This window comes from Sporisorium graminicola, chromosome SGRAM_1 (genome assembly GCF_005498985.1).
Source record: "Sporisorium graminicola strain CBS 10092 chromosome SGRAM_1, whole genome shotgun sequence".
Taxonomy (NCBI): domain Eukaryota; kingdom Fungi; phylum Basidiomycota; class Ustilaginomycetes; order Ustilaginales; family Ustilaginaceae; genus Sporisorium; species Sporisorium graminicola.
Window position 1 is genome coordinate 309,013 of NC_043719.1, and position 12,718 is coordinate 321,730.

The 12,718-nt window shown below is 57.8% G+C and overlaps 6 protein-coding genes across 6 annotated transcripts; 3 read left to right on the forward strand and 3 right to left on the reverse strand.

The window, feature by feature from the left end:
- Positions 1 to 328: 328 nt before the first annotated feature.
- On the forward strand, positions 329 to 1,496 carry EX895_000139 (uncharacterized protein; the record flags this gene model as incomplete). Its single annotated transcript, XM_029880740.1, has 2 exons — positions 329 to 1,370; positions 1,471 to 1,496. The coding sequence occupies 2 exons, from the start codon at positions 329 to 331 to the stop codon at positions 1,494 to 1,496; spliced, it is 1,068 nt and encodes a 355-aa protein (XP_029742126.1).
- A 488-nt stretch (positions 1,497 to 1,984) lies between these two features.
- Positions 1,985 to 3,217, forward strand: EX895_000140 (uncharacterized protein; the record flags this gene model as incomplete). Its single annotated transcript, XM_029880741.1, has 1 exon — positions 1,985 to 3,217. The coding sequence occupies one exon, from the start codon at positions 1,985 to 1,987 to the stop codon at positions 3,215 to 3,217; it is 1,233 nt and encodes a 410-aa protein (XP_029742127.1).
- Positions 3,218 to 3,371: 154 nt separating this feature from the next.
- EX895_000141 (uncharacterized protein) lies at positions 3,372 to 5,048 on the reverse strand (the record flags this gene model as incomplete). The annotated part of the gene is made up of 1 exon (XM_029880742.1): positions 3,372 to 5,048. The coding sequence occupies one exon, from the start codon at positions 5,046 to 5,048 to the stop codon at positions 3,372 to 3,374; it is 1,677 nt and encodes a 558-aa protein (XP_029742128.1).
- Positions 5,049 to 5,742: 694 nt separating this feature from the next.
- On the reverse strand, positions 5,743 to 7,791 carry EX895_000142 (uncharacterized protein; the record flags this gene model as incomplete). Its single annotated transcript, XM_029880743.1, has 1 exon — positions 5,743 to 7,791. The coding sequence occupies one exon, from the start codon at positions 7,789 to 7,791 to the stop codon at positions 5,743 to 5,745; it is 2,049 nt and encodes a 682-aa protein (XP_029742129.1).
- A 1,259-nt stretch (positions 7,792 to 9,050) lies between these two features.
- On the forward strand, positions 9,051 to 10,556 carry EX895_000143 (uncharacterized protein; the record flags this gene model as incomplete). The annotated part of the gene is made up of 1 exon (XM_029880744.1): positions 9,051 to 10,556. The coding sequence occupies one exon, from the start codon at positions 9,051 to 9,053 to the stop codon at positions 10,554 to 10,556; it is 1,506 nt and encodes a 501-aa protein (XP_029742130.1).
- Positions 10,557 to 10,790: 234 nt separating this feature from the next.
- Positions 10,791 to 12,584, reverse strand: EX895_000144 (uncharacterized protein; the record flags this gene model as incomplete). Its single annotated transcript, XM_029880745.1, has 1 exon — positions 10,791 to 12,584. One exon carries the CDS (start codon positions 12,582 to 12,584, stop codon positions 10,791 to 10,793), a length of 1,794 nt encoding a protein of 597 aa, XP_029742131.1.
- Positions 12,585 to 12,718: the final 134 nt, after the last annotated feature.

Below are 12,718 nucleotides of genomic sequence, written 5' to 3' on the forward strand. Positions count from 1 at the left end.
AGCGAGGCGGATGATGGTGGAGCATCAGGTTGATTGCTGCGAACGTATGGCTGGCGTCTTAACACGCGAGAGACAAATTGCGGAAATGTTAGACCGGGGCTCAACCTGGAATTAAATCACGAACAAAAGGAAGCTCATCTTTGGCCCAAAGACAGGTGGAGCGGCAATGCAGTTTTTGACCCGTCAGCAGGGTCCAGAGTGAATGAATTGCGCAATCAAATGGCGTTATGCTTATCCGTGTCATACCTGGTGCACAACTACAACACCTCTTACTCGCCATCTTACCGGGGTTCCATCATCTACGATCCAAACAAAAGACCCGCCCACCATGGTTAACAAGGCAGTTCGAGTAACAAAGGCCCAGGGTGCAGTCGTCGAGACGCAGGCGGCTCCTTTCTCTGATTCCGATCTGGCGGCCAACGAGGTGCTCATCAAAAACGTGGCTGTGGCATCGAATCCCAAGGATTGGAAGCTGGCAGCTCTAGGCATGTTTGAAGGTATCGAGGGCAACGATGTCGCTGGCCATATCGAAGCGGTCGGCTCGAAGGTCAAGGACCTGCAAAAGGGTGACAAGGTCATCGCCTTCACCTACATCGCCAAAGCAGACAAGTACGGTGCCTACCAGCCGTTCACCGTTGCACCCGCCTGGACCACCGCCAAGCTCGCCGACCACGTCTCGTTCGAAGACGGTGTCACACTGCCTCTTGCCATTACCACTGCCTTCGTTGGGCTTTTCGACAAGCTAGGCCTCCCGGAACCCTCAGCGAATGGCAAGCCCGCTTCGGGTGCTGACGAGATTCAGCTTCTCGTGTGGGGGGCTAGCTCTTCTGTCGGAGCCTTTGTAGTGCAGCTCGCAAAAATCGCCGGTTTCAAGCTTGTCGCCATAGCAGGTGCAGCCAAGGACGAGGTGCAGTCTCTAGGTATCGGCGGGGACAAGATCGTCGACTACCGCGCCGACCGCGCCCAAGTCGTCGCCAATCTCAACAAGGCGGCTGGCGGCGTGCCCTTCACCCACATATACGACGCCATCTCTACCGAGGAAACCTTCGAAACGATCGTCGATCTACTCTCCACCTCACCAAACAAGGGCGGTAAGGTGACCACACTCTGGAAAAGCCCCTACAACGACGGAGAGGCGAGCGAGAAGCTGGAAAAGGAAAAAGCGATCAGCTTCAACTGGACTGCTTGTAGCAGCGTTCACGCCGACAAGAAGGAATTTGGAGAACGATGGTTGAGGCTGGTTGCGGAGTGGTTGGGTCAGGGCAAGATCCAGCCTAACAAGGCGCAGATCGTGGAAGGTGGTCTAGACGGCATTCCGGCGGCGTTGAGGCTGTTGGAGGAGAACAAGATTAGCTTTCGCAAGCTTGTTGGTAAGTTGACTTCTGCCGACGAGAAATGGTGTTCACTCGTTCGACCTGCTGACCGCTTCCTTTGTTCATCGGACACGACTTTACCTCGTACGTTGTACAGCTCGTATCGCCGATACCAAAGCTTGATTGACTCAACGAAAGGAGCGTTTCGACGGACTCGAGGGCTTGTCACAATTGGAACGATAAGCTTTGCAAGTAGTGGTCTTCGAGGCTGCAGCACGTCGATCATCTTTTCGCCGCCCAACTCGACCGTAAAAGCCGAGAGAGAGCGGAAGATTGTCGGTGTTGACAGCGGCAATTTTTTTTCTCTTTATCTCACTCAAGTCTCTCTGTCGAAGAATGGCGCCCGCGTGACTGTGGAAATTCGTTTTTTCCCACTTTTGTTTGAAACTTTGCGGCCATGTGCGGCGTGTTGTTCGGGCAGGAACGCGAAAAGCGCTCTTTTTATGGATTCGGTGACTCGTGAGCGACTTGGGCTTGCCAGCTGGCCCATCAGATATATAGACGACGAGGCGGTCATTGGTGGGCACGCCCTCTCCTCCTGCACATCCGACAACACTTTCTCTGGACGGGATTAGCCTCTTTCGATTCGCACAACCATACACCTCACAACGATGCCGGCACCAACGTCCGCAGCCGCCGTGGCTGCTCAGCAGGTTCAGCAGGCCGCGTCCACCTCGACCATGGCTCCCCTCAATGCCGACCTGTTGCAGATCCACCTCAACGAGAATCCCGCCGCACCGGATTTCGAAAACCTCGTCTTTGGTCAAAAGTTCTCTCCACACATGCTCATTGTCGACTGGAACCACAAGACCGGCTGGGGTGTTCCTCAGATCAAGCCCTACGGTCCCCTGTCGCTTTCCCCCGCCGCGCCGGCACTTCACTACGCCAGCGGTCTCTTTGAGGGCATGAAGGCCTACCGCTCTGCCGATGGCTCTGGCAAGATCCGCCTCTTCAGGGCTGATAAGAACATGGAGCGCATGAACCGCTCGGCTGCTCGCGCTGGTCTGCCCACCTTCGACGGGGAAGAGTTCATCAAGCTCATCAAGCAGCTGGTCCGGATCGACCGCGAGTATGTCCCGCACGGTGTGGGTCAGACGCTCTACCTCCGTCCCACGCTCATCGGTACACCAGACACGCTCGGCATGGGCGTCCCCACCGAGGCGCAGCTCTACTGCATCTGCAGCCCCGTCGGCAACTACTACTCGTCCGGCACCGGCTCCAAGCCCGTCAGCCTGCTGGCGAGGACCGATGTTGTCAGGGCGTGGCCCGGTGGTACGGGCTGCTACAAGCTGGCGGCCAACTACGCCGGTGCCACGCGCCCTGCGATGGACGCGCTGCTCGAGGGATATCACCAGGTGCTTTGGCTGTTTGGACCCGACCGACAGCTCACCGAGGTTGGAGCCATGAACCTGTTTGTTGTCTTCCGCGACCAGGCTGCTGACGGCGATGCTACGCGCTACGAGGTCGCCACGGCTGCTCTCGATGATGGCACCATCCTCCCCGGTGTCACGCGCGATTCGATCCTCTCGCTGCTCCGTGCGTACAAGCAGGGCAACGTTCAGCTGCAGGGCCTTCCCAGCCCGGAAAACATCACCATCTCCGAGAGGAAAGTGACCATGGACGAAATCATCGACAAGGCAGAGCACAATCAGATCGCCGAAGTGTTTGGCTCTGGTACCGCTGCCGTCGTTTGCAGCGTCGACAAGATCGGGTTTGAGGGCATGGACATCCCTATCCCTATCCAGCAAGACGGCATGGGCACCTTCATGCGATCCATGCTGCACGAAGTCACGGGCCGACAGTGGGGGGCTATCCCCTGTCCTGAGTGGAGCAGCGTGTGCTGAGCATCTTCTCCCTCACACTGACCTGTTGCTGTAAGGCGCCCGTTGGAACGGACACCTTTGCCGATATACCATACCATTTGTCACTCGCATAGAAACTTAGACTTTTCATCCCTTGTTATTGCGTGTCCATCCCGACTGACTGACCAACGGACCTCTAAATGGTGTAACGGAAGTAACGAGACTGTTCGCCGTGCAGCAGCACATCGATCTTCCTCCTATCCGCCTCACGCAATCTTCCCTGCCCTTGCCCTAGCTCACCAGCCGCAGCTTTCTCCTCATCGACCTCGCCCGCACTAGCCACATCGCCGGGCACGCTCGCCAGCGCATCCGCGCGGTTACGCTGCCGGTTAATCCGCCAGAACTGCACGCTGCACGCCGCACTCACCAGCACGCCGAGCAACAGCAGTCCAGCACTCACCGTAGTCCCCTTAACATAGTACGGCTTCTCTCTCGCTGGGAACAGGTGCGTTCCGAGGAGGGGGCCGCACTGGCCGATGGTGGCGAAGATAACCAGGCCCAGGCCGCGTTTCGACTCGCTGCTGGCCTGGTTGGCCATGAGCCACATGTAGAGGATCGGGATGAAGGGGAACAGGCCGTTGATGATGAGCCAGACGCCGATGTAGCGTGCGGCGGTGGAACGGAGGCATGCGAGCATCAGGTAGCCTACTGCGCCGACGAGCAGGAGCAGCGTACACGCGGGCCCGCGGATCTGCCACCGGTCCGTCAACCAGCACGCAAGCAGCGATACGAGAAACGCCAGCACGTACGGCGGCGCCGATAGCCCCTGCGCCTTGATGCTGCCGAAGCCCATCTCTGCAACCAGCGTAGGCACGTACACGGGCACGCTCGAGTAGCCGACGTTGATGATAAACAGCAGCACTCCCGAGATGTACGACGTCGGGTCCAGAAACGCCGACCCGGCCTGGGTCCAGTTGATCTGGCGTTTGATGCGGGTGATCCAGCAGTGCGCTTCGGTTGTGTGCGCCGTGGCGTCGGGAGGCGGGGGCTGGGGCGGGGGCGGGCGGAACATGCGTGCTTCGGCGATCTGCTTTTCGCGCGCCGTGAGGAAACTTGCAGACTGAATGCTGTTGGGCAGCAACAAGTACGCCACGGGCACCATCAGTAACGTTGGAATGCCTTCGATCAGGAACAGCAGCCTCCATGTCGCCAACGACGTGTGCGCATGCACCAAGCCGTACGCGATCGACCCGGCAACAGCCGCCGAAATAGCACCGCCAGAGACAAAGAACGCAAACCGCACCCCGATCTCGGTGCGCGGGTAGAAGAAGCTCAGGTACAGCGCCCAGCCCGTGCCGTACCCAGCTTCGGCCACAGCAAGGAAGAAGCGCGCCACCATCATCCCCGCCCAGTTGGTCGTTGCTGCTTGACAGACACCTGCAACCCCCCACACGAACACGCAGAATGCAATCCAGACGCTTGGCGGGAGCAGCTTGTATACGAGCACCTGGAACTGGAAGATGATGTAGGCAATGTAGAAGATGGTCAATAGCCATTGGAATTGTGCATCGCTCATCCCGAGCGAGGCTTCCATGCCTGCCGTCTTGGCGTTGCCGATGTTACTGCGATCCAACAAGGCGAGGAGGTAGAGAACGAAGGATGTTGCTACGATCCGTATGTCGAGCTTGCGACGGATGGTGGCTTCTTCGTCGTCTGACCACCATTTTGTGAGCTTGGAAAGGAATGCGTCACTTTGCACTGCCGCTTGCGGGTCAATGCTTGAAGTGGGCGGATCGGTGTCATGTGAGGTAGCGACGATGCGGTCCGCGCCACCGTCCGCAAGGAAGGCGTTGTCTTTGGTATCATAGTCCATCTTGAGCAGCAGCGTCGAGATGGAGGAAGGGGGATTGGTGGAAGAGCGAACGAGTTAGGGCACATGACCTTGTCCAGAAGCCTTGCTGTAGCACCAAGGAAGCCAAGGTGACACATCCTGCAACCCCCACACGCAACTAGAGAGAGACGCATGAGAGGGCAAGTGAATTTGTACCGCGCTGCGCCTCCAGCACCCGGCGCATTCGCACGTACACAGAGAACGAGGGCTGCAGCAGCGACTGTGGAAGAGGAAGGCCGGATGAAGTTTGCCGCCGCCTCCGCACTGCCGTGGGAAGGTTCGTGCATCAATACGATAGCTTCCTCTGGCTCGCTTAGCGTGCTTTTCGAACACTCTGTTTCGAGCGGCGATTCTCGCTTGTTCTCGCTGATTAGCGCGGGGGGGGGGGGGGGTAAATTACAACCGTCGGCGAATTCGGACAGCTCCTGTCAAAAGCGCTCTGCTTTGCCGTGCCAGGGTTTGGAGCGGCAGGCAGCGATTCGGCCGGTGCATGAAAGCTTGACGTTATTACGCGCGGGTGCAGAACAAGATGTTCTTATGCAGTCAAGCCCAATCCCACACGTTGTCGGGCGGCGTCAGTCAACGGGCTTGGGCATCGACAGATCGAGCAAGCGTGTAAGCTAGATTCAGAAGAACAAGTATACAGTACCATTTTTCACGAGATCCAAAGCTACGTCTACAACTGGAACAAAGCCTTAGTCAAGCTTCCAGGTCCGAATCCAACAGCCGACTTGGCAGCCTCCTGCGCGATATTTCCACCTTGCGGGTTGAGCCTGTTGGTCCAAGTCGAACCCCTCTTTTGCGGAGACGGCAAAGCATCGTCAACAAGCCTCATGATGCCGATGGCTTTTTCCTCGGTGTAGGGCTTGGTCACGACCTGGACACCCACAGGCAAACCGTGCATCTTTTTCGCATCGTAGGCGGTGCGGTACAGCATAAAGTTGCACACCCTGCTCGTAGCTCCCCAACTCCTGTCGGCCGCCCACCTGTCAAATTCCTTGTTCTGATCGAGTGCAACATTGGCATAGTCGCTTTCCATGTGAGAATCACGAGCCGCATCGACACGCAGCACTGGCAGCACGGCCACGGACGCTTTGGTGATGTTGTACAGCACCGTCGAGCCAGCCATGGCCGAGTTGTGGATCGCGCCACCATGCGGTACCGCAGGACACGCCTGTGTGGGTGCGATCAGTGCATCGAGTGCCAGATCGTGCCACATGGCATGGTTCCACTTGTCGACGAACCGTTCGCGTCGCTCGAGCACGTCAGCATGTTGCGCTGTGGAGAGGCGGCCTGCGGACGCGGCCAGCTCGGCGTAGATGGGATCGCGCACAATGTAGCGCAGGAAGAAGACGATGATGGCGCTCAGCCAGCGTGGGATCCGGCTCAAACGGATGGGCAGCTGCAGCTGCGAGATGATCTTGTCCGGACCTGTGTAGCGCTCGATGTTGCGGTATCCGTCCGCGGTGAGCAGGCGTAAGAAGATGCGCATCACCTCGAGCGTTTGCAGCTTGCTGGGCTCGATCTCGACAAGCTGGATCTGCTTGTCTGTGTACTTGTTCTGCAAACCAGTGACGCACTCGTGGATCGCACGGTAACACGCTGGCGTCGTGCGGTAGATGCCATCGCCTACCACGTAGCCAATGCGGATGGGCGTGCCGCGAGCCTTGGCCATGCCGAGCGGATTCAACCAGGCCTCGTTGAGCACAATGGCGGTGTGCGCATCGCCAAGATTGAACTTGGCCATGACCTCATCGTTCTCCACCGCTTCCTGTAGCACAGCCGGGTTGTTCTTGTCCCGTGGTGCACGCAACCACTTGGGCAGGTGCTGACGTGCCACCTCGACGAAGAACGCCTCGAGGTCCGCGGCAGATCGACACATGGGCCCGGCAACAGGAACAATGCTCTCGAACCCTTTCCCAAAATCGCACTGCCCGTTGTATGACCATCGACCCGGACTGGGTTTGACCGTGTAAATGCCCGTGTGATGCGCAGGAATGCGCAGACTGCCGGCGATGTCGGTGCCCACACCGGCCACCGAGCCATCGCACGCGAGGAGTGCACCCTCGCCTCCAGAGCTGCCGCCCGAAGTGTGATGGGGGCTGTACGGGCTGATCGTGGTGCCGAAGACTGGGTTAATGCTTTCAAACGTCATCATGGTTTGAGGGATGTTGGTCTTGACGAAGAGCACGGCACCCAGATGCTCGCAGATCGCGGGGACAGCCGAGATGGTGGTCTCGGCAGGCTTGGCGATCCAAGTGGTGAATCCAAGGGTGGTGTGGACGTTTTTATAGGCGAATGTATCCTTGAGCGACAGGGGTACGCCGTGAAGAGGACCCACAAGTTGGCCTGTTTTTGCGAAGTGCGCATCGAGCTCGGCGGCCCGCTGCAGCGCCTGGTCGATAAAGACCTCGGTGAGGCAGTTAGTGCGAAGCTGCGCCCGACGCGTGGCTCGAACGTAGGCACAGAGAACCTGTGTGGCAGTCCATCGACGCGCTTGGATGCTCGACGTAATACCGGCAATGTCCGAGCTGAGGATCTCGAGGTCGTGCTGTGCAAGACCCACTACTGAACCATGCAGCGGACTGGTACTGTCCTGAACGATGAGCTGGTTGCTCCCTGCGACCTTCTCGTCAGGAAGAGGCTGCCTCAGAGCAGCATCGCGCTGAGCAACATGGCTCTCGATGGCCTTTTGCGTTGCCGACTTTCCCGACAAGGCCAGCATCGTCTACGGTGGTTGAACAGAGATGTATAGCGAGAAAGATTGGCGGTGATGGTATCTATAAGAAGAGAGGAGACGAGCAGTAGAATGGAGATAAGAGCTCGTCTAGCTGCTTGTCACAGGCAGGATGACTAGCTCGAGATCATGGCACCATGCGTCTTGATGCAACATGCCTTGACCGCGCGCGCTCTGACTGAGTTGTCACCCGAGTACCACCGCATCCACAGAGGCGAGCAACTGTTCCGGATTCGGCTCGAACTCAGCGCCGGTTTGCCGAAGATCTCGGAAAGCAATCGCAGATCTCTCTCATCGGGAACAAGTTTTCGTGATCGGGACAAGTATTAAATTTCGCTCAGGCTCGGCGTCAAAAGCGTGTGCCGAGCGAGCGAACGTGTCCAGGGCAGGCGCGGTGTGTCTGTCGGGAATTTAGCTGCAGGTCCACGTTCTGACTTTGAAATGCAACTAGACTGTCGAGTATGCTGTGCTTTAATCTTGCCATTGGGTTGGTATTGTCCATTTCAACGCTCGAAGCGGAGCAAGCTGCATGAGCTGCACCACGGGTCCTTTTTCACCGAGGCGAGCCACGTTTCTGGCTTTGAAGCTTATGCACGTTTGTCCACTAGCTCTTGCTCTTTCTTCCCCAGCACACGCTCTCATCAACGTCGCGCCTTGCAGTCCGTCCATGGCCTATAGAGGGATGTGAGAGCAACTTCAGGACAAGCTTCCGAGAGCGACGACAACGACAACGTTCTTCTCGGCCAGGAAGGATGGGTGTCTTGCTGATTGCGAAGACGGGAAGGATCTGCAGTCACTGCACATCTCCGGAGAGTTCAAGATCGATGACACAGGAGCAGGCTCCCACGCCTGAGACGAGCCAGACACTGACTGTCTCACCATGTGGATGAGGTCGGACGAGTGAACTCAGATGGCAGCTTTGTCGGTCGGACTTGGCCTTGGCGCTTGAGCCTGCGCGTACATTCATTCACTTAGTCGCAGCCTCTTGCCGTCCCATTCCGGACCACACCCCTCTGCAGGGTTTTACTCACTAGTGCCACCGCAAAAGTGTTGTTCTCTCCCTTCTTGACGAGCAACATTACATAGGCCATCTCGCTTTTGTCCTACTCCTGCTTTCCTACCATCCACTCACTCCAACACCCTTCGTCGCCATCTTGGTCCTCCCTTGCCTCCCCTCTTCCTGCTCTCGAGAGCTCAACAGATCACCGCTTCGAAAGTCACCTTCTTCCTTCAGAAGTGCTGCAATCATGCCTGCTACTGTGCTCAACGGCAACGGCTCCTCCAGCCAAGCCAACGTCCAGTCGGTGCCCACGCACGTCCGCACCATCTGCTGTATCGGTGCCGGCTACGTCGGTGGCCCCACGTGCTCCGTCATTGCACACAAGTGTCCGCACATCAAGGTCATCATCGTCGATGTCAACCCGGTGCGCATTGCTGCTTGGAATTCCGACGTACTGCCCGTATTCGAGCCCGGTCTGGACGAGGTCGTGCGTCAATGTCGTGGACGCAACCTCTTCTTCTCGACCGACATTGACGCAGCGATCCAGGAGGCCGACTTGATCTTCGTGTCCGTCAACACGCCCACCAAGACCTCTGGTGTCGGCAAAGGGTTTGCGGCGGATCTGCACTACGTCGAGGCCTCGACACGTCGTATTGCTTCGGTCGCTACGAGCTCCAAGATCATTGTGGAAAAATCGACCGTGCCGTGCCGAACCGCCGCGAGTATGCGAACGATCCTCGAATCCAATTCGAGCTACACTGCCGATGGCACGCTCATCTCGTTCCAGATCCTCTCTAACCCCGAGTTCCTGGCGGAAGGCACCGCGATTCGCGACTTGATGGCGCCCGACCGCGTGCTCATCGGCTCGCTCGACACCCCACAGGGCAAAGCTGCCGCCAACGCGCTTAGCGAGGTCTACCAGAACTGGGTCGATCCCGCCAAGATCTACCAGACGGGGCTCTGGTCGTCCGAACTCAGCAAGCTCGCCGCCAACGCGCTGCTGGCCCAACGCATCTCGAGCATCAACTCGCTCTCAGCCATCTGCGAAGCCACGGGGGCAGACGTGGACGAAGTCGCCCACGCCTGCGGCCTCGACGCACGCATCGGACCCAAGTTCCTCAAAGCCTCGGTGGGTTTTGGCGGGAGTTGTTTCCAGAAGGACATTCTGAACCTGGTGTATCTGTCCGAGTCGCTGGGACTGAGTGAGGTTGCCGACTACTGGCACCAGGTGATCAAGATGAACGAATACTCGAAATCTCGCTTTGCGCGCAAAGTCGTCTCGACGCTGTTCAACACGATCACGATGAAGAAGATTGCTGTGCTCGGCTTTGCCTTCAAAAAGGATACCGGTGACACGCGCGAGTCGGCCGCCATCACTCTGTGCAAGTACTTCCGCCAGGAGCGCGCGCAGATTGCCATCTACGACCCCAAAGTCACCACCAACCAGATCATGCTCGACCTCACCGAGCCCGGCGTGCTCGACGACGCCGAGGCGGTCAAGAAGCAGGTCAAGATCGCAACCTCCATGAAGGAAGCTTGCGTCGATGCAGAGGCCGTCATAATCTGCACCGAGTGGGACGAGTTCAAGCACGCATCCGCCCAGGACTGGGCCGACATCTACCAGAGCATGAAGAAGCCTGCGTTTGTTTTCGATGGTAGAGGCATCGTCGATGCAAAGGTCCTGCGCAGTGTCGGCTTCAAGGTGCACGCCGTGGGCAAGGGACCCCTTATTGTCGACCCCATCTGGGCCTGAGCTGGCAACTTTTTTATCAACCTTTTTTGTGCAAGGTGCTCCTAACGCTCTTGCTAGATACCCTACTTCCTCACTCATCAAGCCTCTTCACTGATCCGGTCTCAATCTCACGCTCTTTTCGCTTTTGCAATACGGACAGTATCGCTCCAAGTATCTCTTGACCCTGTGATCTGAGCAATGTGCTCCAATTGACGAGCGCGCCAAAGCCGTGGTATACAATAACTGAAATGTCCGTTAGAAAACAAAGTGCGTCTGGCAGAATCCCCAAAAAGGCAGCGCAACCACCGCCACCGCCAAAACATCCCGCCTCCATCCACCAGTTCTCTGCCCACTCGACAGAGGACGCTCGCTGGTCAGTGGCGGGTCGTCGTCGTCCCTCTTACGTTGATGATTGAGCGGGAGATATCCTGCTGCCTCTGACCGCGCCTTGAAGAAGCGTGGCCACAGCTTCAACCCCACCAGAGTCACCAGGAAGAAAGGAAGATAGAGCTGGGTCCAAATGCCGATCTGGTCCGGCAGCAAACAGGGCGTATACGCCATGGCGACGTGCGGTGTCGAACCAGATTGCACCGTAGCATCGGTAGGCGGCGAAAAGAGGCTCAAGCGAGCAAAGCCCGGCTTGCGCACGCCTTCAGTCATCGAAATCGACTTGACCGTCAGTTCAGGAACCTCTTGATCCCCAAAGCCGTCAACAACATTGTTAGCCGATGCACTGCCGCCGACCCTAGCATGCCGATACTCGCAATGATCGTGGTCATCCCCACTGAACACCGCCAGCGGGTCGATCGACCTCAGCACCCAATCTGACACAGACACCGACACCATGTTCTGGTACGTCGATCCCCGATCCGTTCCTTGATGCAAAGGTCGTTTCGACTCGCGATACACTCGATGCCGCGCAGACCTCGAGGCATCGTCGCACGTCGTCTCCGCGGGCCTGTACAGCGGCACATGGGTGAGCAGCACCCGAGGTACCCTGATCCCACCAAGCTTGACCGACTCGACAAAGTCGTACGTGTCCTTGTAGGTGCGGTGTGCATTATCGCCGAGCTGTCCGTCGAGTTTGCCCGCGTGCTCGGAGCTGAGGTACGTGTCGAATGGACCTCCGCCTTGCCGCTCCATGCCCACCAGATCCTGTGCGTTGACGAGGACCAGCTCGTGCGTCGCACCCAGCGTCGTGTCTGTAGAGACGGCGATCCGACCATTGAGGCCGGAGTGCAAAAACGGGTTTCGATCCTTGACGACGAAGCCTCCTCCGTCGATCTTCAGGCCGAAATCCCGGATGAATCTCTCGGTGGCATCGTCGCTTGCAATGGCATCCATTCGATGCCCCGCGTTCCTGCCGGGTAGACCGATATCGTGGTTGCCGGAGAGATGAAATGTGGGGATGAAGTCGGTTGCTGAAGTTCGCGGTACAATGAGCTGCTTGGTGCTGCTAATCGTGGATTTAGACGCCTCCCAATCGGCATCCCTCGGCCTCCAAAAGATGCTGTGGAATCGCTGCACCAACGCTGCCCACTCGGTGTCAGTATGCGACCGTCTACCACCATCAGTGAGGTCGCCCATCCATACCACGCCATCTGGTGGCTGCACCAGCCCAGCGTGCGAAGACGATCGACGGATCGCTTCTTGACCCGGTGACAGAATATGACCTCGATGGAACCACTTGTTCGGATTGACTGCTAGACTCGTCCAGACGTTCTTCAGGTAGTTGTCCGAGAAGTGGCGTACGATTGGGTACAGCAACGCGGGCAAAGGCAGATCCGGGTAGGTATGGCGGTCGATGATCTGCGGGTCTGTCACGAGCAAGACGTGGACGGCTGGTGGTGGTGGCCACGATGACGAAACTGGTGGATCGGGCCATGGGCAGCTGTTGGCTGCATCGTGAAAGACGGCTCTCTCACCGTAGAAGAGGACCGCGAGCCAGAGCAGTCGAAAAGTGGTGACTTGCGTTGATCCGACCACGAAGCGGTACAGACGCTGCCCAGCTGTCTCTCTACTTTGCAGGGACGAGAGTGGATCTCGCATGTCTACGCGGTCGCTTTCAAATCATTCGATGCGTCGATTCACCGGTCGAGGGCCGACAAAGCAGCAACTGCTTGAGGTTTGATGTGGGTGGCCGAGTGCGAGTCGTGATGATGTTCATATGGCAAAGAGACTGT